This window comes from Sciurus carolinensis, chromosome 11, assembly GCF_902686445.1.
Source record: "Sciurus carolinensis chromosome 11, mSciCar1.2, whole genome shotgun sequence".
NCBI classification, from domain to species: Eukaryota; Metazoa; Chordata; class Mammalia; order Rodentia; family Sciuridae; genus Sciurus; species Sciurus carolinensis.
This window is the reverse complement of record NC_062223.1, coordinates 62,955,105-62,981,846: the sequence shown is the minus strand read 5'-3', so window position 1 is coordinate 62,981,846 and position 26,742 is coordinate 62,955,105. Positions and strand designations below refer to the sequence as shown.

Here is a 26,742-nt window from a genome sequence, read left to right as displayed (position 1 = left end):
AGAAGATGCAGAAGTCACAAAAGACAGTTCTTCTGTTTTTTTGTTGGATTGTTGACACACTAACATTTGAACCCAGAAAGCTGTTTGGGAATGGTGGGGAGGGGGAGGCTGGAGTTTTCATATGGCAAGAGTACCCAAGGACGGGGAGAATTCTGCCCCGGGTAGGGATATAAGGCAGACTCCTGGGTGTAATATCAGTCTTCATACCAACAAAATAAGCCAGAGAGTCCCTTGCCACTGAGGGGGCTTTTAGGGCAAGGGTGTAATGCAGTCATCACATAACCTCCAGCCTGTTCTCCTTAAGCCATAAGTCTGAATAGGACATGCCCTGGCTCAGACTCTTCAGTGACTCCTCAGCACCATCAGGGTAGTATCCACACTTCTTAGCAAGGCATCAAAGGTCTTTGACTACCTACTCCCCGCCTGTCTTCCTTATCTAGCCTCTTAGGACACATTCCTTCCCAGCATGCAACTTACAAAATGCAGAATGAGTTCTGGTTTCCAGGACCACGGCTACCCACCAAGTCCTTCCATCCACCTGGAATGCTCTTACTCCTCTGTCCCCTGGCAAACCTCTACTCAGCATTCACCCTGCAGGTCACATGCCACCTCCTCCTTCAAGTCACATGGACTCAGATGTCCCCGCTTCTGGGATCCCAGAGCACATTGCTCAGGTGTCCGTAAGACCCAATACATGTTATAATGAATCTCTTGAAATAAATTTTTCTTCCAGTGATTAGATTATGTTCTCCTAGAGGGCAGAGACCCTGTCTCTTCTCTCCAGGAACATAGCACTGGGATGGCACACAGCAGGCGCTCAGTAAATCAAAAGATGGGACTGGGGATGTAACCCAGTGGTAGAGTGCTTTCTTACTATAAACAAGGTCCTGGGTTCCATCCCCAGCACTAGAAACAAAACAAAAAGATTGAAGGAGGTTGGCATATTATACAAGGTAACCCATGGGAACTTTGTGGGAGGGACCAGAGCAGAAATGAGCAAACCGTGCATTGAAGACAAAAGAACCCCTTTTCATCCATGTATCCAATAGGTATTTATTTTTTTAAAGTTTGTTCTAATTAGTCACATATGATAGTAAAATGCATTTTGACACATCATTTATATATGGAGTATAACTTCTCATTCTTCTGGTTATACATGATGTAGAGTCACACAGGTCGGTAATCATATATGCACATAGGGTAATAATGTCTGTTTCACTCTACTATCCTTCCTATCCCCATTCCCCCTCCCCTCCCTTCACTCCCCTCTACCTAAACCAAAGTACTTCTATTCTTCCCTAGTCCCCCACCATCCCTATTGTAAATTAGCACCAGATATCAGAGAAGACATTCAGCTTTTGGTTTTTTGAGGTTGGCTTATTTTGCTTCGCAAGATATTCTCCAGCTCCATCCATTCACTGGCAAATGCCATAATTTCATTATTCTTTAAGACTGAATAATATTCCCTTGTGTATATATACCACATTTTCCTTATCCATTCATCTGTTGAAGGGCATCTAAGTTGGTTCCACAATCTAGCTATTGTGAATTGAGCTGCTATAAACATTGATGTGGCTGGGTCACTGTGGTATGCTGATTTTAAGTCGTTGGGTATAAATTGAGGAGTGGGATAACTGCATCAAATGGTGGTTTCACTCCAAGTTTTCTGAGGAATCTCCATACTGCTTTCCATAGTGGTTGCACCAATTTGCAGTCCCACCAGCAATGTATGAGTGTACCCTTTCCCTCACATCCTCACCAACACTTATTGTTGTTTGTATTCTTAATGATTGCCATTCTCCAACCGGTATTTCTTGAGAATTTACCATGTGTTAAGAAATATACTAGATGCTAAGATGCAGTGGAGCGTAAGACAGCCTTGGTCTCTGCTCTCATGAAGCTTCCAGGTTATTAGGGAAAACAGACATTTATCAAATAATTTCACAGATGTACTAAGATTGAGGGAGAGGTATTCAAGAAAAGTAAAGGCGTATTGAGAGGGTCTCTTGTGTTGGGGTGGAAGGGCAAGAAGATCCTCACTGGGGGCTCTCTCTCGAGTATCCTGAGCTGCAGGAAGATTCAGTTATCATGAGTCTTTACCCCAGTCTCCCCATAACCTGGCCCTGTGAGGATTGTCCTCAGACAATTATCTCCTTTGCCGTCCTCCCCAGGGTCCTTCACTGATGTGCACTAGAGTTTTTCTTTGGAGGTTCAATCACTTTCCCTGAGGAAACTCATTTGTCAGTGAATCAGCCAGCTGCCTACTGTAGCCGTCATGATCATCTTCATCGCCACCATCTTCATCATCTTCACCCGCAGCATTACCATCAGCTCTGCCACCACTGCCATCATCAACACCCTCGTCATTCCCCGCAATTCTTGTCTTCTTCACAAGTGCCAGGCATTGTGCAAAGTGCTGGTTTGATCCATCCTACATTCCTATAAGGAAGGCAATATCATTAACCTCTTTCCCAAAATGAGGAAAACAGGAAGATTAAGTAACTTGCCAGAGGTTGCATAATTAGTAAGTGGTAGCTCTGGGATTCTAATATTAAATTTTTGCTCTTAACCCGTTCCCTGTATGTGCTCACAGGATGACTCCAAATAGTCGTTCTTTCTTTTTTTAAGTCCTTTGTAAGCACTTTTCTTGAGTTTTTTTGGATCTCTTAATGGCCTCTCTTGGGAGGCACTTGGGAGGAGTCATTAGAGAGAAGATTCTATTATTTATTGCCAGGCCGTCATCTTCGGTTGTTACTGGGACTGAGAACACGCTGTACATTGTGTCTTTCAGGAGGAAGTCATATAATGATGGAGTTCTCCAGAGGGAAAGGGTCTCCTGTCTTCCTTCAAATTATACTGTATAATAACATCATCACCAGAGATAATTATAAACTGAAACCCCACACTGAGTTCAGCCTCCAGAGCCTCCATCTTGTGTGCTGTATTTAATAAGGTACATACAGCACAACTTCAGTTTTCTAGAGCCTGCAGAAATGCAGCATTCTGGGAAATTGAGTTTATGGTTAGCCCTTTAAGTGCAGTGCCCAAACATACAAGGAAATGGATATTGATCATTCAGAAACATAGTTCAACAATCTTTCTATCAAAACGTAACTTACATATTTAATAATCTAATCAAAAGTTCACAGTCACAGTGCTGATTGATCACATGTTGACTGTACCCATGAAACCAGGACCCAGAGCAAGAAATGGAACATGACTCCTACTCCAGCTGCGTCCTTCAGGTCCCCCCATCGCCCGACCCCCATTCCTCACACATCTGACTACTGCCCTAACCTCCAGCACCATAGGTTACTTGCCTGCTTTTGAACTTTATATAAACACAAATGTAACCACGCCATTTGTATTCTTTGGTGTCTGTCTTCTTTCATTCAAGATTATGTTTGTGAGATTTTTCCATGTTGGAAGTAGCAATAATTTGTTCATTTTCATTACTGTAAGGCTCAGTTATATGAATATGTCACAGTTTATATGTCCATTTTATAGCCGAGATGTGAGTTTCCAGTTGGGAGCTACTAGAAATAATGTCACTATGAACATTCTTATAAATGTCTTTTGGTGCACATAGGTGTGCATTTCTGCTGATTTAGGAATGGCATTACTGGGTCATAGAATATATGTATGCTCAGTTACAGAAAATTCTGCCAAAGAATTTTTCAGCAAAATTTGCTAATGAAAATTTTCATTTCATCAACAGCATGTGAAAAGTCCCATTAGTCCCATTTGATATTGTTAATTCTTTTTCAAACTTCATTAATCTGGTGGCTATGCAGTAGTATTTTATTGTGTATTTAATTTTTATTTCCCTGTTGGCTAATGAGGTTGAAAGCCTTTTTATGTTTATAGGTCATTTAGGTATCTTCTGTGAAGAAGTTCATGTATTGTGCCTATTTTTTTCTAGGTTTTTAAATCTTTTTCTTTTAGATCTGAAAGGGTTCTTTATATATTTTGGGTAGAAATCAATTGCTGCCTATATGGTTGCAAATATCTTCTTTCACACTGTGGCTTATTTTTTCACTCTTAATGGTGTTTTTGATGAGCAGAAGTTTGATATCACACCATTTATATATCTTGTACTTTATGGTCAGTGCTTTTTTATGTTCTATTAAAAATATCTTTCCTGCTCCAAGGTCATTCACATTTTATCTTATGGTACCTTTAAAACTTTATTGTTTTACTTTCACAAGTAGTTCTATGATCTATGTGCAATTTATTCTGTGTATAATGTGAGGTATGGGGCCAATATTCACCTTTATCTCTATGGCTACCAGTTGTCTTGGCGTCATTTATTGAAAACATCACTTTCCTCCAATTGCTCTGCAGTACATTCTTTATCTTACATCAAGTTTCCATATATTTGTGGAACTTCTTTGAACCCTAAACTGCTCAACTGGCCCATTTTTCTTTCCTTGCTTTAGTGCACTGGCTTAATTTCTGTGATATCTGGTAATATATGCCCTACAATTTTGTTTCTCCAGATTGTCTTGTATATTCTTGTCCCTTTGCATTTCCACGTACATTTTAAAATCTGCTTGTGAATATCACAAATACATGCTGGTACTTCCACTTAATTTGCACTAAATCTACATAATCAGTTTGGGGAGGATTGGCACTTTTAACAATACTGAGTCTTCCTACCAGCCCATGAACACTGCTCAGTGAGTTAAGGTGTGTGTGAACCCTGTGCTAATCACTGTGCTGAGCTCAGATGAGGTTCTTGCCCTGAGGGATTTACAGATAAATGTGTAAACAAACACATAAACACAAAATATAACGTAATATAGTAACTTTATCATTGTTAATAAGAATTAATATTTACTAAGTGCCTACTATAAGGACTTTACATGAATTAATTTATTTTTATTTTGAGGTAAGTGTGGTTATTAAGCTAATTGTATAGATGCTTTTATGTAAAAGTATATTGTATTTTTGAGAATCATATATATATATGATTTCTGACAGGCTTTTACAAATATGGAAAATAGCTTCCAGGTCTCTTTATTTTAAAATTTTTATTCATTTTATTTTATTATTATTATTATTTTTTGATACTGGGAATCAAACACAGTGGTACTTTACCACTGAGCTATACTCTGAGTCTTTTTTACTTTTTATTGTGAGGCAGGGTCTCACCAAGTTGCTTAGACTGACCTCTACCTTATGATCCTCCTGCCTCTCAGCCTCTGGAGTTGCTGGGATTACAGGCATTTGTAGGTCCTTCTTATTCTTTTAAGGATCTTTGGAGACTCAAGAACTACTGAATTTGATGATCACGGGTTTCCAATGAAGAGAAAGAAAATTCAATGACTTCTCAAAAATAGTTCAGTTACATGTCTTGATTATTCTTATTTACTTTTCACAAAATGCTCAACACTCTTTTTAAGAGAGCTGAAAAATACATTTAGATAAGCATCTTAAAATATAAGGTAAAACTACAAAGCAGTGTGACAGGTTTTCCTCTGTCACTTGTAAACTGGATTAGAAGGCAAGCCCCAGAATTCCAAAAATGTTGTGTAGATATTATTGGCTTAGTTTATAAATCAGTATAAATGCCTTGAACTATAAGCAAGGCATCTGGATTCCACTTGCCGTCTTGAGTGGTGTGATCATGAAGAAGTCTCTCCACTTCTGGATATCAGAAGCCCCATCCCAGAAGGCAGGGGGTTAAATCAGGTCATCTTCAATATCCTCTCCAGCTGTTCTGTTGTAATGCCAGGAAATCAGAGTAACAAGTTCCAGGTTGCTTGGGGTCAGGGATTTTAGAACCTGTGTTCAACGTGTGATAAATTAATTTGTTTTCTTTTTTGAGTCTTTTAAATTTTTTATTGTAAATTTCACAAATCAATCTCATTTCCAAGTTCTTCCCTTTCCCTCTCTCTGATAGGTTTCATATATATATATATATATACACACACATATCCCCTCATGGTTTTCTGTATATTTAAGTATATTTTCCTATTTAACTTCATTATTATCAATAAAAGGTTTCCTCGATAGTGCATTTTTCATTTCTTGCATTTGTTTGTTCATTTTTTGGCTTCCATTTTAAATTTCTTCAAGATCTCTTTTGGAATCGTAGAGGGCAAAAGCTTCACCATCTCATCACAAGATTTACCAACCTGATCTAAACCGCCTTCCCTTGCTGAGTTCTAAGCCCTTGAAAAGATGGGGGCAGACCCAGCTCCAGTCTCCCCTTCCCATGCAGGTGCTGCTGTCCCTGCAGTAGAGCTTCGGGTGTCAAATCTGTGCCAGCCTTTTGTTCGGAGCTGGGTTTGGCATGGATGGCTATGATGACACATTCTTTAAGATCAACTGCCACAGGACTCAGGTCTCTGGTTCTTTGCTCTGACTTTTACCCTTCTTCATCGCACCAGCTTTCTCAGGCATCTTGGTGCCAGAAAAGAGCTGAGCGGAGGCCTGGGTGCCCACTCCTGCCCCAAGCTGCTTCAGTCAACAACTGAGTGGCAGCATCCCTCCCTGGGGGGGTCTGTAGATACTTTTAATCTTAAAAGCATCTTAGAAAAAGAGCACCCAGGCTTTATGGAGAAGTCAGAGGAATCATTACACACAAGAGGAAAATTTAGTTGGGTTCTGAAGTTTTCCAGGAATTGGGGAAGTTGGACATACCAAGCAAGTGAGCAGCATATGAAAAAATCCTATAAGGTGAACCAATAGGGCTTTTCAGGAGACTGTCAGTGAGTGAATCTCAGGACCTTTGTGTTGGCCGGGAGTGGGAGTGGGGTGGGTAGAGCTGGAGAGGTGAGACCTGGGCCCTTTTGGCCTGTGGAGTTTGAGCTTCATATTGAAGGCAGAGGCTGGGGATCAAGATCTGCTTGTTCACCTTAGGTTGGGTTTCCAGAAACTGCCTGCGTTCATTTCGGAGGGCTGTCAGATGCATTGCCACAAACCAGTGACTTAAAATAACAGAAGTTTATTTTCTCCTAGTTCTAGAGATTGGAAACTGGAAATCAAGGTGTGAGCAGAGTTTGTTCCAGTCTGAGGAATTTGGAGGACTAAATGCTTCTCTCCATTTATGTATCATAATTACATAAATGATACAAGAAATACTTTTTAAAGTTTAAAAATTAATAATCAACCAATTCTTGCAGAAGATCTGTATCACAATGAATATATTCAGTATGTGAACCATGGGGAGAATATTAAACTGGGGGAAGGGACTTTCAATTCTGGCACTAAATTGGCCTCTGGATGGTTTGATGACCTTGAGTACGTCTGTTGACCTCCTGTGTCTTGGTTTCCTATCTGTCAAATTGGAATTGGAAGGCTGGATTAGAGGATATTTGGGATCCCTTGAAGTTATAATAGTCTATAAATCCAGAACTAAAGTCCAGCATCTTAGCACTTTAATTCAGGCAACAAGGCAACATAAATCCAAATTTACATCATTTTGTAGAAACTTGAATTGAACATCTATTAGATGGTTGGTGCTGGGTGGCGAAATACAAAGGGAATAAAAACCCAGCCCCTTTCCTACCGTCACTGGTGGAAAAGACATATCAACAGAAATTGTAATTCAGCATAAAAAATTACAGTAAATGATTTCCATCTCAGGGGTTTGGATACCTAATGGGGGTATGGCCATCATTGCCTTGCTGAGAAGCCCCTTGAGCTAGATATCAATGGAGAAATAGTTTTTTTTAGTAGATGTGGGAAGGAAAAGTATAAGATAGTCATAATGCCAGTTGCTGTAAAAAATGACACCTCACAATGTAAGTGTATATTCATTCATGCAAAATATAATATGGGATATTTTTGGTCAGGGGGTGATTCTTTGAATCCTAATTCAGAAACCCATTTTTGGTCCATCTGTGACCCCTTTTCCTGGGCCCTCAGAGTCCTCTGCAGGATCTCCTGAATTCAGCAGGCAGAGGTGGGCGAGTGAGAGTGGAGGATCATGGAAAAGTCTGTCAGGGCCAGACTTGGAAGCAGACTCTATCATGTCTGTCCTTGGCAGACTTGGGCACATGCAGACCTAACTGCAAGGGAGGCTGGGAAATGGGGTTAGCTGTTTCCACAAGAAAAAGGAAATGTGTTCTGTAGAACATGGAGTAGTTGCCACAAAAGGTGTTCTAAAGGAGTCTGATAGTCTCTCAAGCCAATCTAATGGAAGCATAGAGATAATTGTCAAGATAGAAGTTTCTGATGAGGAATTTTCTACTGAGAGAGAGCTCAACCCAGCCATGGTTGGTTCAAAAATTTTCTAGGACAGCAGATCAGGCATTTAGCAGGTTGTGAAATGTCTGAGGGTGCTGGGTGAAAAGGGCAGTAGGTTTCCACTCCACAGGTAAGTCCCACTCTCCTCTGCCCCTCTGCCCCTCAGGGGCACACTCTGATGGAGAGCTCTGTCCATCCCATTTGACAAATGGAGCACAGTTGACCCCTCCGCTTACAAGGTGCTCTCTTCTCTCTCACAGTGACACTTTCAGCCGCTCCCCCCTCCTACTTCAGAGGCTTCACATTGATCGCCCTCAAAGAGAACAGAGAGGGTGAAAAGGAAGAGGACCACGCAGGCTCCTTCCAGGTAGGACCCCCTGGGGTTTTCCAGCCATCCTCCTGCCCTGACAGGTGGGAGCCACGTGAAAAGTGGACACACTGAGGAGCGAAAGCAGAGGGGCAGTGTCTCCGGTGACTTCTCACACAGCTCCTTGACTGCTGGCCAGGTGGGCCAGCTCCATGTGAAAGACCCTCACGGAGGAGGTGGCACATGCCTTTCTGAGTGGGGTTGACCACCCACAGGGCTCGCTGGGTCCTGGCAGATGGCACTGCTCTTCTCTGGGCTCGCGGTGCCCTTGGCGCGGGCAGCCAGCGCAGTGAGCGCTCTTGGAACCCTGGCTAGGCCCTGCCGTTTCCCCTGCGCAGGCATTTCATGATTGACTGGTAATTCTCAAGTGTAAACGGAACAAGAGCCCAGGACAGCCAGACTGGAGGGAGTTCAAAGCACAGGAGAAGGACTATTAAGGGAACATAGGGATTGATTTATGAGGGAAGATTAAAAGAATTACACATGCTTTGCTTGGCTAAATGAACAGGGCTGAGTTTAAGAGGTGGTAATGGTCTTTGAATGTCAGTCCTCCCAGAGCAGGCTCCTCAAGGCAAGGCTTCGTTTGACTTTGTACAAAAGGGCACAGTGAGAAGAAAGTGGGTCAAGAGAAGAAAGGGAATCTCAAAGGCAAGGGCCTGACAGTGAATCATATTTCACTGTGGAATATTCTTCCAAGGGAAGTGGCAGGAACATCAGCTCTCTCAGAGGCTTAGGAAGGGGCCAGCAAGTTGTCAGAACACATCCCAGAAGGACTGGGGCCATCCTACGGGAAGGCCTGGCCAAATTTCTTGCAACCATTTCTGGATTCCATTGTTCTGGAATTCATTTTTATCTGGCATTTGCAAACTCAGAAGGAAAAAAAGAAAAACCTTGGGAAGATTGTTTATACTCAGTTGGCTGCTGGGGACACTGGTACAGTTTGTGGGTTCCTGAGAGGACACTGCCCCCAAATATCTTCCCTGTCTAAAGGCATCCTTTTTGCAGGGTGAGTACTGGGGATTGAACTCAGGAGCACTGAGCCACTGAGCCACATCCCTAGCCTGTTTTGTATTTTATTTAGATACAGGGTCTCACTGAGTTGCTCAGGGCCTTGCTAATTTGCTGAGGTTGGTTTTGAACCCTCGATCCTCCTGTCTCAGCCTCTCGAGCTACTGGGATTATAGGCATGTGCCACCGTGCCCAGCTAAAGGCATCCTTTTAATCCTTGGGGCCAGGTTATAATCTTGAAACCTGTTATTTAAAAACCTTATTTTCAGCGGGCTCTCTTCACGGGGCGATCCAAGATGGCGGCCTAGAGGGAGACTGCACCCCCGGTCGCTCCAGAACCCAGGAGTTAAGAGGGGGAGGCATTGAGAGACTCGGACTGAAATAGAGCCACGGGTGAGTCTACCCACTGGGTAAAGCTCAGCCCGGGTGGCAGGACCAGATAGAGGTGGCTTATCGGAGCGGGGCAGGGCAGCTAGAGTCATCCACAGGCAGCCCTGCGCACTCCGGCGGTGGGCCCCGCCCACACAGCCAGCTTCTCCAGGTTCTCGAAACGGAACTGGCCCGCTAGTGAGAGCCTTTCTGACCAGAGCAGGCTCCGAGTCCCGGAGCCGCTGCAGCGCAGTGTACTCCGGCAAAGAACCAGCGGAGAGCCTCGATCTGCAAGCAGCCTCAGGGATAAGGGCAGGGCAGCCGGAGACCTCTTCAGGCGGCTCTGCCCACTCCGGCTGCAGGCTCTCTTCACGGGGCGATCCAAGATGGCGGCCTAGAGGGAGACTGCACCCCCGGTCGCTCCAGAACCCAGGAGCTAAGAGGGGGAGGCATTGAGAGACTCGGACTGAAATAGAGCCACGGGTGAGTCTGCCCACTGGGTAAAGCTCAGCCCGGGTGGCAGGCCCAGATAGAGGTGGCTTATCGGAGCCGGGCAGGGCAGCTAGAGTCTTCCCAAGGTAGTCTTCCACACTCCGGCAGTGGGCTCTTCCCACATGGCCAGCTGCACGGTGCAGGCCCACAGTGAGAGCATTTCCGCACAGAGCCAGTTCCAAACCGTGGAACCAGTAGGGGGCTAGGGGCAGTTTTCTTCGGATGCGCTGCTTTATCAGATTCCTCCAAGACATCAGGCTACTGAAGGCTGGGAGGTGATACACTGGAAATCTACTGGGACACTATAAGCCAATAGTGGAAAACTGCAATATCTCAGGGTCCCACTGACAACTGACCAATATGAGAAAACAAGGGAAGAAATTGTCCCAAACAAACCTAGATACTACATCAATAAAACCCAAAGACAGCACAGCAGAAGAAATGTCAGAAAGGGAGTTCAGAATGTATGTAATTAAAACGATCAGGGAAGCTAATGAGGAGATGAAAGAGCAAATGCAGGCATTGAAGGAGGAGATGAAAGAGCAAATGCAGGCATTAAATGATCACACCAATCAACAGTTAAAAGACCAAATACGGGAAGCAAGAGATCATTTCAATAAAGAGTTAGAGATACTGAAAAAAAAAACAAACTGAAATCCTTGAAATGAAGGAAACAATAAACCAAGTTAAAAACTCCATAGAAAGCATAACCAATAGGATAGAACACCTGGAAGACAGAACCTCAGACATTGAAGACAAATTATTTAATCTTGAAAGCAAAGTTGGCCAAACAGAAAAGATGGTAAGAAATCATGAACAGAATCTACAAGAATTATGGGATATCATGAAAAGGCCAAATTTAAGAATTATTGGGATTGAGGAAGGCTTAGAGAAACAAACCAAAGGAATGAACAATCTATTCAATGAAATAATAACAGAAAATTTCCCAAATCTGAAGAATGAAACGGAAAACCAAGTACAAGAGGCTTATAGAACTCCAAACATACAAAATTACAACAGACCCACACCAAGGCACATTATTATGAAAATACCTAACATACAAAATAAAGACAGAATTTTAAAGGCCGCGAGAGAAAAGAACCAAATTACATTCAGAGGGAAACCAATAAGAATATCAGCAGATTTTTCAATCCAGACCCTAAAAGCTAGAAGGGCCTGGAACAACATATACCAAGCCCTGAAAGAAAACGGATGCCAACCAAGAATCTTATACCCAGCAAAACTTACCTTCAAATTTGACGAAGAAATAAGATCCTTCCATGATAAACAAAAGCTAAAGGAATTTACAAAAAGAAAGCCAGCATTACAGAACATTCTCAGCAAAATATTCCATGAGGAAGAGATGAAAAACAACGATGCAAATCAGCAACAGGAGGCGCTAGCCTAAAGGAATAGCCAAACAAAGGAGAAACCAAATCATGTCAAAAACAAATATGAGTCAATTGACTAGGAATACAAATCATATCACAATAATAACCCCGAATGTTAATGGCCTGAATTCATCAATCAAAAGACACAGACTGGCAGATTGGATTAAAAAGAAAAATCCAACAATATGCTGCCTGCAAGAGACTCACCTCATAGAAAGAGACACCCATAGACTAAAGGTGAAAGGATGGGGAAAAACATACCATGCACACGGACACAGCAAAAAAGCTGGAGTATCCATCCTCATCTCAGATAATGTGGACTTCAAACCAAAACTAGTCAGAAGGGATAAAGAAGGACATTACATGCTGCTTAAGGGAAGCATAAATCAGCAAGACATAACAATCATAAATATCTATGCCCCGAACATTGGCTCATCCACGTACGTCAAACAAATCCTTCTCAATTCCAGAAATCAAATAGACCACAACACAATAATACTAGGCGATTTTAACACACCTCTCTCACCACTGGATAGATCGTCCAAACAAAAATTGAATAAAGAAACTATAGATCTCAACAACACAATCAGCAATTTAGACTTAACGGACATATATAGAATATACCATCCAACAAAGAACGAATACACTTTCTTCTCAGCAGCACATGGATCCTTCTCTAAAATAGACCATATTTTATGCCACAAAGCTACTGTTAGCAAATACAAGAAGATAGAGATACTACCTTGTACTCTATCAGATCATAATGGATTGAAATTAGAAATAAATGACAGAATAAAAAACAGAAACTTCTCCAATACCTGGAGACTAAATAATACACTATTATATGATGAATGGATAACAGAAGACATCAGGAGGGAAATAAAAAAATTCTTAGAAGTAAACGAGAACAAAGACACATCATATCAAAATCTCTGGGACACTATGAAAGCAGTACTTAGAGGAAGATTTATTTCATGGGGTGCATTCAAAAAAAGAAGTAGAAATCAACAAATAAACGACTTAACACTACAGCTCAAAGCACTAGAAAAAGAAGAGCAGACCAATACCAAAAGTAGTAGAAGACAGGAAATAGTTAAAATCAGAGCCGAAATCAACAAAATCGAAACAAAAGAAACAATCGGAAAAATTAACAAAATAAATAGTTGGTTCTTTGAAAAAATAAATAAAATTGATAAACCCTTAGCCACACTAACAAAGAGAAAGAGGGAGAAAACTCAAATTACTAAAATTCGGAATGAACAAGGAAACATCACAACAGACACGAGTGAAATACAAAACATAATTAGAAGCTATTTCGAAAATCTATACTCCAACAAAACAGAAAACCTCGAAGACATCAACAAATTTCTAGAGACATATGAACTACCTAAACTGAACGAGGAGGACATACACAACTTAAATAAACCAATTTCAAGCAATGAAATAGAAGAGGTCATCAAAAGCCTACCAACAAAGAAAAGTCCAGGACCAGATGGGTTCTCAGCCGAGTTCTACAAAACCTTTAAAGAAGAGCTCATTCCAATACTCCTCAAACTATTCCATGAAATAGAAGAGGAGGGAACCCTACCAAACTCGTTCTATGAAGCCAATATCACCCTGATACCTAAACCAGACAGAGACACATCGAGGAAAGAAAATTTCAGACCAATATCCTTAATGAACATCGATGCAAAAATTCTCAACAAAATTTTAGCAAATCGCATACAAATATATATTAAAAAGATAGTGCACCACGATCAAGTGGGTTTTATCCCAGGGATACAAGGTTGGTTCAACATCAGGAAATCAATAAATGTCATTCACCATATCAACAGACTTAAAGTTAAGAATCACATGATTATTTCAATAGATGCAGAAAAAGCATTTGATAAAATACAGCATCCCTTCATGCCCAAAACACTAGAAAAAATTGGGGTAGTGGGAACATTCCTAAACATTATAAAGGCAATCTACGCTAAGCCCATGGCTAATATCATTCTAAATGGTGAAAAACTGAAAGCGTTCCCCCTAAAAACTGGAACAAGGCAGGGATGCCCTCTTTCACCGCTTCTATTCAACATCGTCCTTGAGACTCTAGCCAGAGCAATCAGACAAACCAAAGAAATTAAAGGGATACGAATAGGAAAAGAAGAACTCAAACTATCCCTGTTCGCTGATGACATGATTATATATTTAGAGGAATCTGGAAATTCCACCAGAAAACTTTTAGAACTCATAAGTGAATTCAGTAAAGTAGCAGGTTACAAGATCAATGCTCATAAATCCAATGCATTTTTATACATAAGTGATGAATCTTCAGAAAGAGAAATTAGGAAAACTACCCCATTCACAATAGCATCGAAAAAAATAAAATACTTGGGAATCAATCTCACAAAAGAGGTGAAAGACCTCTACAATGAGAACTACAGAACACTAAAGAAAGAAATTCAAGAAAACCTTAGAAGATGGAAAGATCTCCCATGTTCCTGGATAGGCAGAATTAATATCGTCAAAATGGCTATACTACCTAAAGTGCTATACAGATTCAATGCAATTCCAATTAAAATCCCAATGATGTACCTTGCAGAAATAGAGCAAGCAATTATGAAATTCATCTGGAAGAATAAAAAACCTAGAATAGCTAAAGCAATCCTCAGTAGCAAGAGCGAAGCAGGGGGTATTGCAATACCAGATCTTCAACTCTACTACAAAGCAATAGTAACAAAAACGGCATGGTATTGGTACCAAAATAGACAGGTAGATCAATGGTACAGAATAGAGGACATGGACACAAACCCAAATAAATACAATTTTCTCATACTAGACAAAGGTTCCAACAATATGCAATGGAGAAAAGATAGCCTCTTCAACAAATGGTGCTGGGAAAACTGGAAAACTATATGCAATAGAATGAAATTAAACCCCTATCTCTCACCCTACACAAAACTCAACTCAAAATGGATCAAGGACCTTGGAATCAGACCAGAGACCCTGCATCTTATAGAAGAAAAAGTAGGTCCAAATCTTCAACTTGTTGGCTTAGGATCAGACTTCCTTAACAGGACTCCCATAGCACAAGAAATAAAAGCAAGAATCAACAACTGGGATAGATTCAAACTAAAAAGCTTTCTCTCAGCAAAGGAAACTATCAGAAATGTGAAGAGAGAGCCTACAGAGTGGGAGAATATCTTTGCCAACCATACCTCAGATAGAGCGCTAATTTCCAGAATCTATAAAGAACTCAAAAAACTCTACACGAAGAATACAAATAATCCAATAAACAAATGGGCTAAGGAAATGAACAGACACTTCACAGAAGAAGATGTACAAGTAATCACCAGATATATGAAAAAATGTTCAACATCCCTAGTAATAAGGGAAATGCAAATCAAAACTACCCTAAGATTTCATCTCACCCCAATTAGAATGGCGATTATCAAGAATACAAGCAACAATAGGTGTTGGCGAGGATGTGGTGAAAAAGGAACACTCATACATTGCTGGTGGGGTTGCAAATTAGTGCAGCCACTCTGGAAAGCAGTGTGGAGATTCCTCAGAAAGCTTGGAATGGAAACACCATTTGACCCAGCTATCCCACTCCTTGGCCTATACCCAAAGGACTTAAAATCAGCATACTACAGAGATACAGCCACATCAATGTTCATTGCTGCTCAATTCACCATAGCCAGATTGTGGAACCAACCTAGATGCCCTTCAGTTGATGAATGGATAAAGAAACTGTGGCATATTTATACAATGGAATATTACTCCGCAACGAAGAATGATAAAATTATGGCATTTGTAGGCAAATGGTCGAAATTGGAGAATATCATGCTAAGTGAGATAAGCCAATCTCAAAAAACTAAAGGACGAATGATCTCGCTGATAAGCGGATGAGGACATATAATGGGGGGTGGGAGGGGCTAGCATTAGGTTTAGGGTTAGGTTTAGAGTTAGGCTAAGGAGAGCGGTAAGAATGAAGGAAAGAAGGACTGTGTAGAGGGAAAAGAGGGGTGGGAGGGGTGGGGCGGAGGGGAAAAATAAAATAAACATCATTACCCTATGTAAACGTAAAAAAAATAAAAAAATAAAATAATAAAAAAAAAAAACCTTATTTTCTATTGTCTGGGATTCTAGGTTTCTGAACTAGTGAGACTGTTAATTTCATGTTCCTTGTCACATCCTCCTACGGCAAGGAACTTCTTTTTGTGTATCCAGAAGAGCAGCTTGTGCTTATTGAATACTTACCATGTACCAGGCACCATGCTAAAGCCTTTACCTTGTCTTAGTTTATCTTACCTTAACTTAGTTTAATTGGCTTATCTTATCTTTGTTTAATTCTCAAAATAGCCCTAGTATTATAGGAATTGTTATCCCCATTTTCAGACCAAGAAATTGAAACAAGAGAGGTTAAATCACTTGCCTAAGCCTTTAGCAAGCAGTATGGCCAGCTCCATCATGCTGTCTTATTCCAGAGATGATCAACTCCTTACAATAGAGAATCCACTCCTGGCACAGGTGTGTTTGTATAGTGCATCACTGAGGTTGCCATTACCGGCAAAGGGAGATGCAGGCCTGCTTCCGGCCTAGAATACTTTAAAATATAATCCCTGTGAGCTTGTGTAATTTGTCTGGAGGTGTACGTGATTTATCAGATTCTGGCAGCTGAAAGACATAGGTACCTGAGTGGCAGGAGAGGTAAAGGTCTAAGAAGAGAAAAGAATGCATGTGTGTTGGGGTGGGGTATGAACTTAATCTTCACCAAAGCAAAATTGATTGGCTTTATGATAATATTTACCATATATACCCCAAAGAATAGCAAGCAGGTTCTATTGTTGAAGTAAGAAGTTGTTTGATTTTAGAATCTACAAGGTAGTCTGTCAAATAAATGTTCATTATAAAATTTTTTAAAAAAGAATTGAAAGCAGAGATAGGAACAGATGTTTGTACACTGATGTTCGTGGCAGCATTATGCACAGAAGATGGAAGCAGCCCAATTGCCCGTTGATAGACAAAAACGTGGTTCACTTGTACAGTGGAATATTGGCCTCAAAAAGGAAGGAAATCTGATACATGCTACAATGTGGATGAACCTTGTAAACATTATGCTTAGGTAAAATTAACCAGTCATGAAAGAACAAATACTATATGATTCCACTTCTGTGAGATACCTAGGATAGTCTAATTCATAAAGACAGAGAACAGAATGGTGGTTGACAGGGGCCAGAGGAAATGAGGAATTATTGTTTAATGGGTATGGAAATAAAGTTCGGGAAAATGAGAAAAGTTCTGGAGATAGATGTTGCATAGTGATGTGAATGTATTTGGTATCTCTGAGTTATATACTTAAAAATGGTAAATTTTGTGTTATGTATATTCTAACACACACACACACACACACACACACCAAAGATGCTTAGAGTAAGGCCTAATGGAGACCTGGCTTCTTTCTTTAACACTGTTCTGGTTTAATAAGTCCTTTAACTCTGTGTTGTTCTGCTCAGATTCACCCTGTCCCTGCAGCTGATAGGTGAATACCGGTGTTGCTTGTGGTGCACAGCGGGTGAATATTTGCTGAATGAATGAATGAACAAGTGCCTCTTTTGTTGGTGTCCATAGCTCAGTTCTGAGCAGGACTGTTTCAAAGCTCCTATCTCCTTATGGTTCTTCCTTCCTCCTCCTCTTGGAGCTTCTGTCACCTGTTCTTGTTACCTGGCAGGGTGCTTGAGCATGGTCTCACCAGCAGCAGCATCGCCACCTGGGCACTTCTAGAAATGCAAAATCTCAGCCCACCCAGACTCAGGGGATCAGCCACTCTGAGGGTGGAGCTCCACAGCCTGAGTTTCAACAAGCCCTCAGGGTGAATCTGGTGCCTGCTGGGGTTAGGGAACTGCGGTTGTAATGAGCCCCAGACACCACACAACACATCTGTCTGTCTCTATCTATCCTCCCTTCACTTCTGCCAGCCTGAGAGGGATCAGAGCAGGAGAAGAACACGAAATGCTTCGCATGCAGTCATCACGCCAGCAAATACTTCCTCAGTGCTTGGGTGCCAGGCCCTCTTCTGCGTGCTTTCCTCTCATTAGCTGATCTAATCCTCAGAGCAGCACATCGAGGTGAGCACATTATTATCCTGTTTTTCTCAGCTGAGGAACTGGTGGCACAGAACAATTAAGTAACTTTCCTAAAACCACCAGCTGTAAGTGGTGAAGCTGGGATTCAAACCCAGGCAGGATGGCTCCGGGTCCCTGGCTGTTACCACCCCACGTGTTCACGCTAAGTGAAACGAGGGCCTACTCGGGCCTTTTCTGATAGCAGCCTCTGCACCAGGGTCTTTATACCATTTTCCCTATTTATTTCTTATGGCAAGTTTGTGAGGTTAGTTTTGTTATCCCCATTTTTTCAGAGGATGAACTGAATCTCCAAGGGGTTAAGTAAATTCAGCAAAGCAACTTAACATTGCAATGGACCAAACTCTGTGGTTTGTTTTTTTTCCCTCATAATCCATCTTCCCACCTGAGCTGTGCCCTTGTGGAATTACAATGGCTCCACTTGGTTCCCGTTGCCTCAGACTGTGGGGTAGGAGTCACAGCCCAGGCCCGTCGTACCTCTCCTGCCTCTAAAAGACATGGCCACTCTGTCAGGCCTTCCGGCTCCAGCAGACAAGTGTCTTCTCCCTGCACCACAGCTGTCATCTGTGGGCCATTCTTGTATTCAGCCACACTCACTGAGCAGCACCCACGTACCTGGCGCTTAGTGAGGCAGGGTACTGTGGCGAGAACACTAGAGACCGTCCTGTGGTCATGGAACTGACCTGTCCTCCTTTTGAGTGTCCCTTCTGTTACCTCTGTTCCTGACAAGTGAGGCAGCTCACAGGCCACCCACTAAACCAGGAGCAGGCAATGGAACTACAAACCCATTGGAATTTAAAAGGAAATAGAAATCGACGTGTACTTAGATATACTCCCTAACACCCTAACTCTAAATATGACAACTTTGAGGACTTAGCCACAATAAAATTCAAACTCTCTTTGAATCTGGGTAAAGATTACATTCTCAACTCTTGAAGAGCCTCTGAGAATGGGTTATTTGCTTCTACATGAGTGAATCCTTTCCCAGAGAACCAAGTACTAGCTCAGCAAAAGCGAACTTCAGTGCCGCCTTCAACTTAGGGGAAGGGAATGGGTTTTCTGGCACAGGGGAGAAGTAAGGGTTAGGACTCCCCACCTCCCACCCCACCTGCAGACCAGGGGGAAGGGGGTGGGGTCCCAGGGTGGTGGCATTGGCAGGCTAGAGTGTCTGTCCCTGGTTGCCAGAGAAGGGAGAGACGTGGAGCCTCCCTTTTAGAGCTTACTGGGTGTACCCACAGTTAGTTGAAAGGGAAAAGGAATTCAGAGACTGTACCGTTTGTACAAAAGTAACTCACCATCCTTACCTTTTATGTTATTAAAAACTAAATGCTCTGCTGAGTGCTCTGGACCAGCCAGCTGCCCAACGCACTGTCCTTCCTCCTCCAGGTCTCTGTTCTTTCCTCCTTTCCAAGGAAAGCCTGTCCTGAACACCCCCTGTAAACCTTTGCCCCGCCCCTTCGGCCTGTGGGTGGGTCTCACTCCTCCCCGCCCCACCATTCAGTTTTTTTCCATTGCATTTACAGCCACCTGACATGCTATTAATTCCACTTATTGACTCGTGTACTATCAGCCCCCTTCCACTGAACCATGAATTCCATGAGTCAAGGATTTTAATCTGTCTCATTTGCTGCTATGTCCCCCACCCCAGCAGTGAATATGTCCAGCATAGAGTAGGCACGCAAATATTTATTGAACTGAGCGTGGTGGCGTATGCCTGTAATCCCAGCAACTCAGGAGACTGGGGCAGGAGGATTATGAGTTCAAACCAGTCTCAGCAACTTAGTGAGGCCCTGAGCAATTTAGTAGGACCCTGTCCTGTCTCAAAAAATAAAATAGGCTGGGGATGTGGCTCATTGGTTAAGCATCCCTGGGTTCAATCCCCAGTATTCCCCCAAAAAATTTTTGACATAATTTTAAGTGCATTTTTACACTAAAATTCAAGTTGCTAATTTATAATACTATTGCTTTTTTAATTTTTTTAATTAAAGGCCTTTGTTTTATTTATTTATTTTTTTAATTTTAGGTGCTTAATTCAAGACCTAATTGTAGTTAATTAACTAGTAACAGTCTGGCAATTACAAGAATAGAGTCTCACAATAAAACAATGGTTTTTTTTTCTGAAAAGATCCCTATAACACCATATGGACAAGTATCTTTCTATAACTAATGCTTCTGTGTGCTTAACTACCAATTTTTAAACTTTTCTTGCAATCTCCTCATTAAGGAATGATAGCTATTTATTAGTATCTAATGGATTCTAATCTAATGGATTCTATTAGTATCTAATGGATTCTGAGCCATGTTAGAACTTGAAAAGTGTTTTTGACACATTCTTCTAGTAATAGAACACTACTGCAAGCTTGTTGTCAGAAATTCTCTAAGTTTGTAAGAAAACATGTTCTTATTAAGCTAGTTTATCATGTTCCCTATGTGGGATTTTTAAATTTACCATTCACTATTATAAGTAATGAAGTAATATTTTCTTGCATAAACTTTTATTTGATATTTACTTGAAAAATAGATTCCTGGAAGTGTAATTAAAAAACAAAAGATATGGACATTTTTATGGTTTTGATGAGTATTTACAAGGTGACTGCCACCCCATATCACCCCACATTTCTCCAAACACTTTTTCAGCACCCAGTATGGGCATTCTATCCTGTAGCTGTAGCTGCGGATACAAGAGGAACACACATCTAAAGTCAGGACTGAGCATCATAGGATTTGGGCACCTAGCAAAATGGGACCTAATAAAGGGACAGAGAAAGTCACTCACTTAGCTCCAAATGACCAATTGCACAAGTACCAGATGGGAGATTTGGATTTATAGCAGCACTTTAAACAAACGAACAACAAAATTACCCTAGGACTTTTAGTGGCCTGTAAGTTCAGAATGAGTTATTCATGAGCTAGGATCACAGAAAACTAATGAGGTCTCAGGGTACATCCTAAGATCAGGCATCCAGAGCAGAGAAGTTAGATTTTCTTATGGGATGCTTAATCTGCCTTGAGAGAGCCCACAATCCTCCCTTTCATTCTCTGTAGAGTACACCTTTCCAGAGAATGAATATCGAAATATAAGATATACAAAGTGTGTTCTTTTATTCGTTTCTTCAGCTAGGTATTTTTCCTTTGGAGTGGTTATTACATTTAATAATTATTTGTTTGTAGCATTATTTGTTTAATATTGACTGTGCCCCGTCAAGCTATAGGGAAAAGTCATATCTGTTGTTCCTTTCTGCATTTCTAACAACTAGCACGGAGGTACGTGTGGGTCCTCAGTAGATACTTTTTGAAATGAATGAATGAATGCATTGGTTGCCAACTATGTGAAGGACACCATACTAGCTTCTGAGCATAAGGAGATAACTAAATAAGACGTGGTCCCCACTGACAGGAGATCAAGGTCTGCAGCAGAACCTGTATGCCATTGACAGTGTAGGATCACAATAGGTTGTAGATGAACCTAGATATTAGATAGAGAGGTGGCCTCGTCTGTAGGAAAATACTATTTTTTCCTACATGCGACATAGACAGAAGAGACCCATACAGAAAGAACCGCAAAGAACTGTATTATAGTACCTAACATGCTGGGTACCATAGTTGCTGCCCGTGTGCAAATAAGAAAACAATCATTTGCAGAAAATGGGGAGTGAGCGCTGATTTGGGAGCACAGAAAGAATGCTTAGGATGACTTTTTTTTTTTTTTTTTTTTTGCGGTGCTGGGGATCGAACCCAGGTCCTTGTGCATACAAGGCAAGCACTCTACCAACTAAGCTATCTCCCCAGCCCTTAGGATGACTTTTTAGCTATTTCCTAGGGTGACTGAAGTTTGCAAATGGACAAGGGATGAAGAGGAACTGTATATGTGAAGACCACTCTACTTCTTTCCTCACTATTTTAAAACGTGTCACGTTTTAATGTTTCACCATATCTTCTTTGACAAGTCCATAGAGGTTTGCAAGGACACAGTAAAATTTTTTATTAAAAAATAAATGAGCCAGGGGAGAAATGACATGCTGGGCCTTCCCCTTCCCTTCAGGAACTCACACAGTGTCAAGTGCCCCTGGGGAGCCGCAAAGCTAAAAGAACCATCACAAGGACACATTTTCAAAGCCATGTCAATACCTCTTGTTTGAGGCTGAGTTTTCTTAAAATTTCCATGCGGAATCATATGTAAGAATGGGAAATGGCTAGGGGTGGAGCTCAGTGGTAGAGCACTTGCCTGGCAGTAGGAGTGTCTGGGAGGGATGCTCGGTCCTCAGGCTTCCACAGCCTGGTCTCTGGTGCCTGCTACCAGAAAAGACGAAGAGTGGTTTTCCCCGCAGCAGGCAAACCCTGAGTCTGGAAACCACCTACCTTTCCAGCCTGAAGTTCCACGTCACACAACAGAGCACAGCTGTGTTTCATGTTGGAAAATACAGAAAAGGATAAATATGGAGAAAAGAGGGACTAAAAATATATTACTTTATAATCTAAATGCTATTAACATTGGGGTCCTTCCAGATAATATTTATGTCTATAAATGTCACTTTATATATCTAAAGATATAATTTTATATTATTTATGACTTTTTAAGCAAATATTGGAACCATACTATATATAGGATCTTATATCCTACTTGGTAATGAATATTATAACTGTATTAATACAATTAAATATTATCTCGCAACATGGTTTTAATGGCTTTATAAAACTCCATTCTTTTGACTGTGATAGGATTGGGAAGGATATAAAGTAAAATGCAGCATTTAATGATTACTGGATACATGATACCCTAACTGTTCAATGTGGGTGTGAGGTGGTTGGCTGGGCTCCATTACTAGTTCTATAAGAATTACTCTTATGCAGAAGCTTCCCAGAAAATGAGGTTCAAATCATGCTTTGGCAAACCCTCCACACCAGGGGTGTGGGCAGGTAGAGATGCTGCCCCCGTGACCTCCAGGTCCTTCCTACTTGCTTCCTATGGTTCTTTGATTCTTCCCTCTCTGCTGGAAGCTCCATGAGAACAGGAACGGTTTCTTTCACAGCAGCACAACCCAGTGCTGGGTGCTGTGCCTAATATACAGCCAGAGTTCAGTAAATAATTGTCACATAAATAAATGCGTCAATCTCCCATCAGACCCCCTCCCCATCAGGTAGGCACTCAACCCATTTACAAGCCAGGTAACACTGAGGGTATTAAAAATTTGAGGGCACAGAGCCACTAAATGGCAGTGAGCAAAGATTAAAGCATCTGAAGTCTACGTGATTATTCTCTAGTCTGTATCTTGTAGCTCCGGGGGAAAAAACTAAGACAGAAATCAACCTCCTGGTCCCCTAAAATCCTTTCTGTGTTGTTCAAAGGACCACACCAGGTTTTTCACACCAGGTTTTGTCACAGATGACAAATCTGTCATCTTCCAGGTCTCAGCCCTTCAAATGCCATCTCCTGTCTTTTCCGACATCCATGTCTTCTTTTCATCCCACTTAAAACCTGTCCCTCTGCCCCATCTCTGAGCTCCCAAATGCTTGGCAAATCCTCTGTTCCAGGGCTTTGCACACAGTGTTGCCCTGATGTGTTAAATCCCCATCCTCCTACAAGACTGCTCAGAGGCAGGATCCTGGGCCGTGGCCATCTCTGTATTCCCAGGGCCTCATCAAGGCCTGCCTGGCACACGGGCCATTGATAAGTGTTTTCCAAATTGATGGATGACTGCCGCTGGAATTTCTGACCCTTCCCACTTGTTGGCTGGCATGAGTTGGTCTCATACTTTCCTGTATGGGAACTAGCATTATTTCCACATCTGTTTTCTAGAGGTCTGGAAATCATTTTCAAATTCATGATAGAACTGTTCAGCAGTAATACATAACTTGTATTGCCAAAGTGAACTTTTATCTTGTATATATTAAGTAGATTTTTTAACTGCCAGTAAGTCACTGTGTGACACTTGGACATCTATAAAACGAGGGTGATGTGCCTTCACTCCATATCTAACAACATGGTGGCTTAAGTGTTAATTCCGGTTTTACAAAACTTAAAGTCATCATGCTTGTTTTTAAAAATAGAGTAAGTTTAAAGAGTGACTGAATCATTATTTACTGAAACAGTGACCTACTGTCAGATACTTAGGTGATTTAAAAATTATTTAGGTATTTAGCAATGTATGTATTTTTTATAAATAAATCTTTTAATTTCATTTATTTGTGAGTAAATAAGAGCCTACTCATGTTCTAGGCTCTGAGGATATGGCTGTGACTACAACAGATAAAAATCCCTGCCCTTATGAACATTGGATTTCTGTGTTTTAGATCATTTCCATGGGATAGAGTCGTGTTTCAGGATTAAAGAGCTGTCAGGTCCTCACTACACACTACCATGTCATTTTCTTCAGTTTCTCACTATATACCACCATGTAATTTTCTATTGCACCTGAACAAGTAGGAGTCTGAGTAGGAGCCTGACTCAGAGCTTACATTTAGAGGGTACATGACCTTGACTTAAAGTTCCTCTGTCTTGGTTCCCCCCTGAATTCAAAACTGTCCCTCCAGATGCCCTGGAGTAGGTGCCTGAGGTCCCATAGTCCCTGCTCTATGGCAGGCCAGGGTGTTGGCTGCAGGGAGTTCCCATCCATATGCCACGTGTTACCAAACCAGATCCAGCAAGTGCTTTTCTTATAAAGTCGGAATAAAGTTCAGGACCTTACATTTGTGCCCTGATAGATTAATTGTTCAATATGGTGCATGCCTCCAGCACTTCAAGGTTCTTCTAGATTGGGCATCTTTTATCCAACATAGTTGATCACTGTCTTCACAGTCTTAAGTCATCTATAGAGCAGATGAGCCCGTGCCCTTGGCCATTGACATATGTATGCCTCCAAGACTGTATTTCCTCTACCTCTATTTGGGATACTCACTCTGCTCCCAGATTTCTTCAAGGCTGGCTCCCTTGCTGCTTTCAGGATTCTTTGGAAATGTCACTTTTATCAAAAAGTTCATTTCTGATTATACCTTATAAAACAATACCCCCAACATTCTTAATCCCATTTTCATGGCTTTAATTTTCTTTTTACTTAACATTACTTGACATTACGGGCTTGCTTGCTCACTAGCTCTTTCCCCTGGCACATACTAGGCATTTAATAAGTAGTTTTCAATTTATTAGGTATACACTTTTTAAAAAATTGACCCAAGAAAGAGGTGGTTTTTTGACAATGAAATAACTCTGACTTCATGGTAGAATGGTAGAAACAAGTATTCTGACCCCCATCCTCAGCCTATTTCCTTCCCAGGTCTTCTTCACCTGAACCAATATGAAGGCACACATGTGCACATACACATGCACACCTGCTAGCCTCTTGTGTGCCATGTATATGCCCTAGTATAGGAACTTACCTGAATCCCAATTTAATTTTATCATTTTAATGGCAGTTGCTACCCCACCCCTCACGACTGCACAAGCATAGACCTCTTAGTTTAACCCAGCTGAGCTTCAGCTTCTCTGTGCATTTGGAATAATACTAACTCAAGGCATTTTAAAGATTGGATGAGGACTATTGGTTCCCACCATGGCACGTGAAGAGCTTAGAAGTCATCACTTCTGTCCTTACAAGAAAACAGTTGAAAAACTGAAGATTGGTAACTAGATGCTTTAGAGAACTGAGGTCATATGGTGTTATTAGCCTTTTTTATGTTATCATAAAAAAGTACTGGAGACTGGGTAATTTTTTTTGAAAAAAGAGGTTATTTAGATCACAGTTTAAGGACATGGCACCAGCCTCAACTCAGCTCTGATGAAGGCCTCAAGATAGATGGCATCACAAGAGGAAGCTCATGCATAAGCGGTGGATATCACATGGTGAGATAGGAAACCAGACCACAGAGAGTGGCTCTTTAATAATAACCAGCTCTCAGGGAAACTAACTCAGGGTACCCTGAGAACTACCTTAACCCTGTCCACAAGGACCCTGCCAACTCCTCTAGGGTCCACCTCTGAAAGTATCCTCCACACTGGGGACCAAGCTGCCACACATGACCTCTTGGGGGACACACTCAAGTCACAGAATGGGGCAAACCATTATGTCCCTCCTCCTCTCCTTTGCCCAAGGAAATGCTGAAAAGGCAGTGAATACTGAGAATCACAGCTTATCAGGAGTAGAAGCATCTGGAAACAGGAATTAATAGGAACACATATATGGTAACTGGTGAACAGCTAGAGGCTGTGTGGACCAGTTTGACAGTTCAACTCTTGAAAGTCCATTCCTAGACGGCCCCATACACTTTTGTGAACTTTATTCCAGAAACCCCCTACTAGGTTCTCCCGGTGAAAATCAGAGAAAAATACCCTTCTGCTTCAGTCATGAGTAGGGAAAAATTCATTTTTAATCTTCCCAGATTGTGCTTGATAACAAAAATCTGCTCTCAAGGGAAAAAACTTCACCAAAGCCTTATCCAACCCAGAGGAAGAGTGATTAGTCAAGGAGTCTTCCTGTCTCATATAAGGGGCGTGGGGGAAAAGGCTGAGAAACTCTTCTGAAGGTCAGAGACTCTGGCCCAATAGAATACTGAGATGCAATCATAAGACTGTGCCCTTATGGGTTTGGAACCCTCCCCAACACTTTACCACCACATAACCAGGGCTCCAGCAAAAGGACAGTAGATTACAACTAAGAGCTGCAAGGCACAAACTGTACCTAGGAAGAAATTTCTAAGGAAAACCAAGGACACTAGATGAGACAAAAATAAGGAAACCAGGAGAAATTGAAGCCTCTGATATCCACAAATACAACAAACTTTACACACAGCCTGA

General features: G+C 41.5%; 1 protein-coding gene across 1 annotated transcript in view; it reads left to right on the top strand.

The window, feature by feature from the left end:
* Spon1 (spondin 1) overlaps positions 1–26,742 on the top strand; it is a 287,820-nt gene that overhangs the window by 12,308 nt on the left and 248,770 nt on the right. Inside the window, exon 2 of the mRNA XM_047518332.1 lies at positions 8,457–8,563. Within this exon, the coding sequence (XP_047374288.1) occupies positions 8,457–8,563 (107 nt within the window). The remainder of the gene's footprint in view (positions 1–8,456; positions 8,564–26,742) is intronic.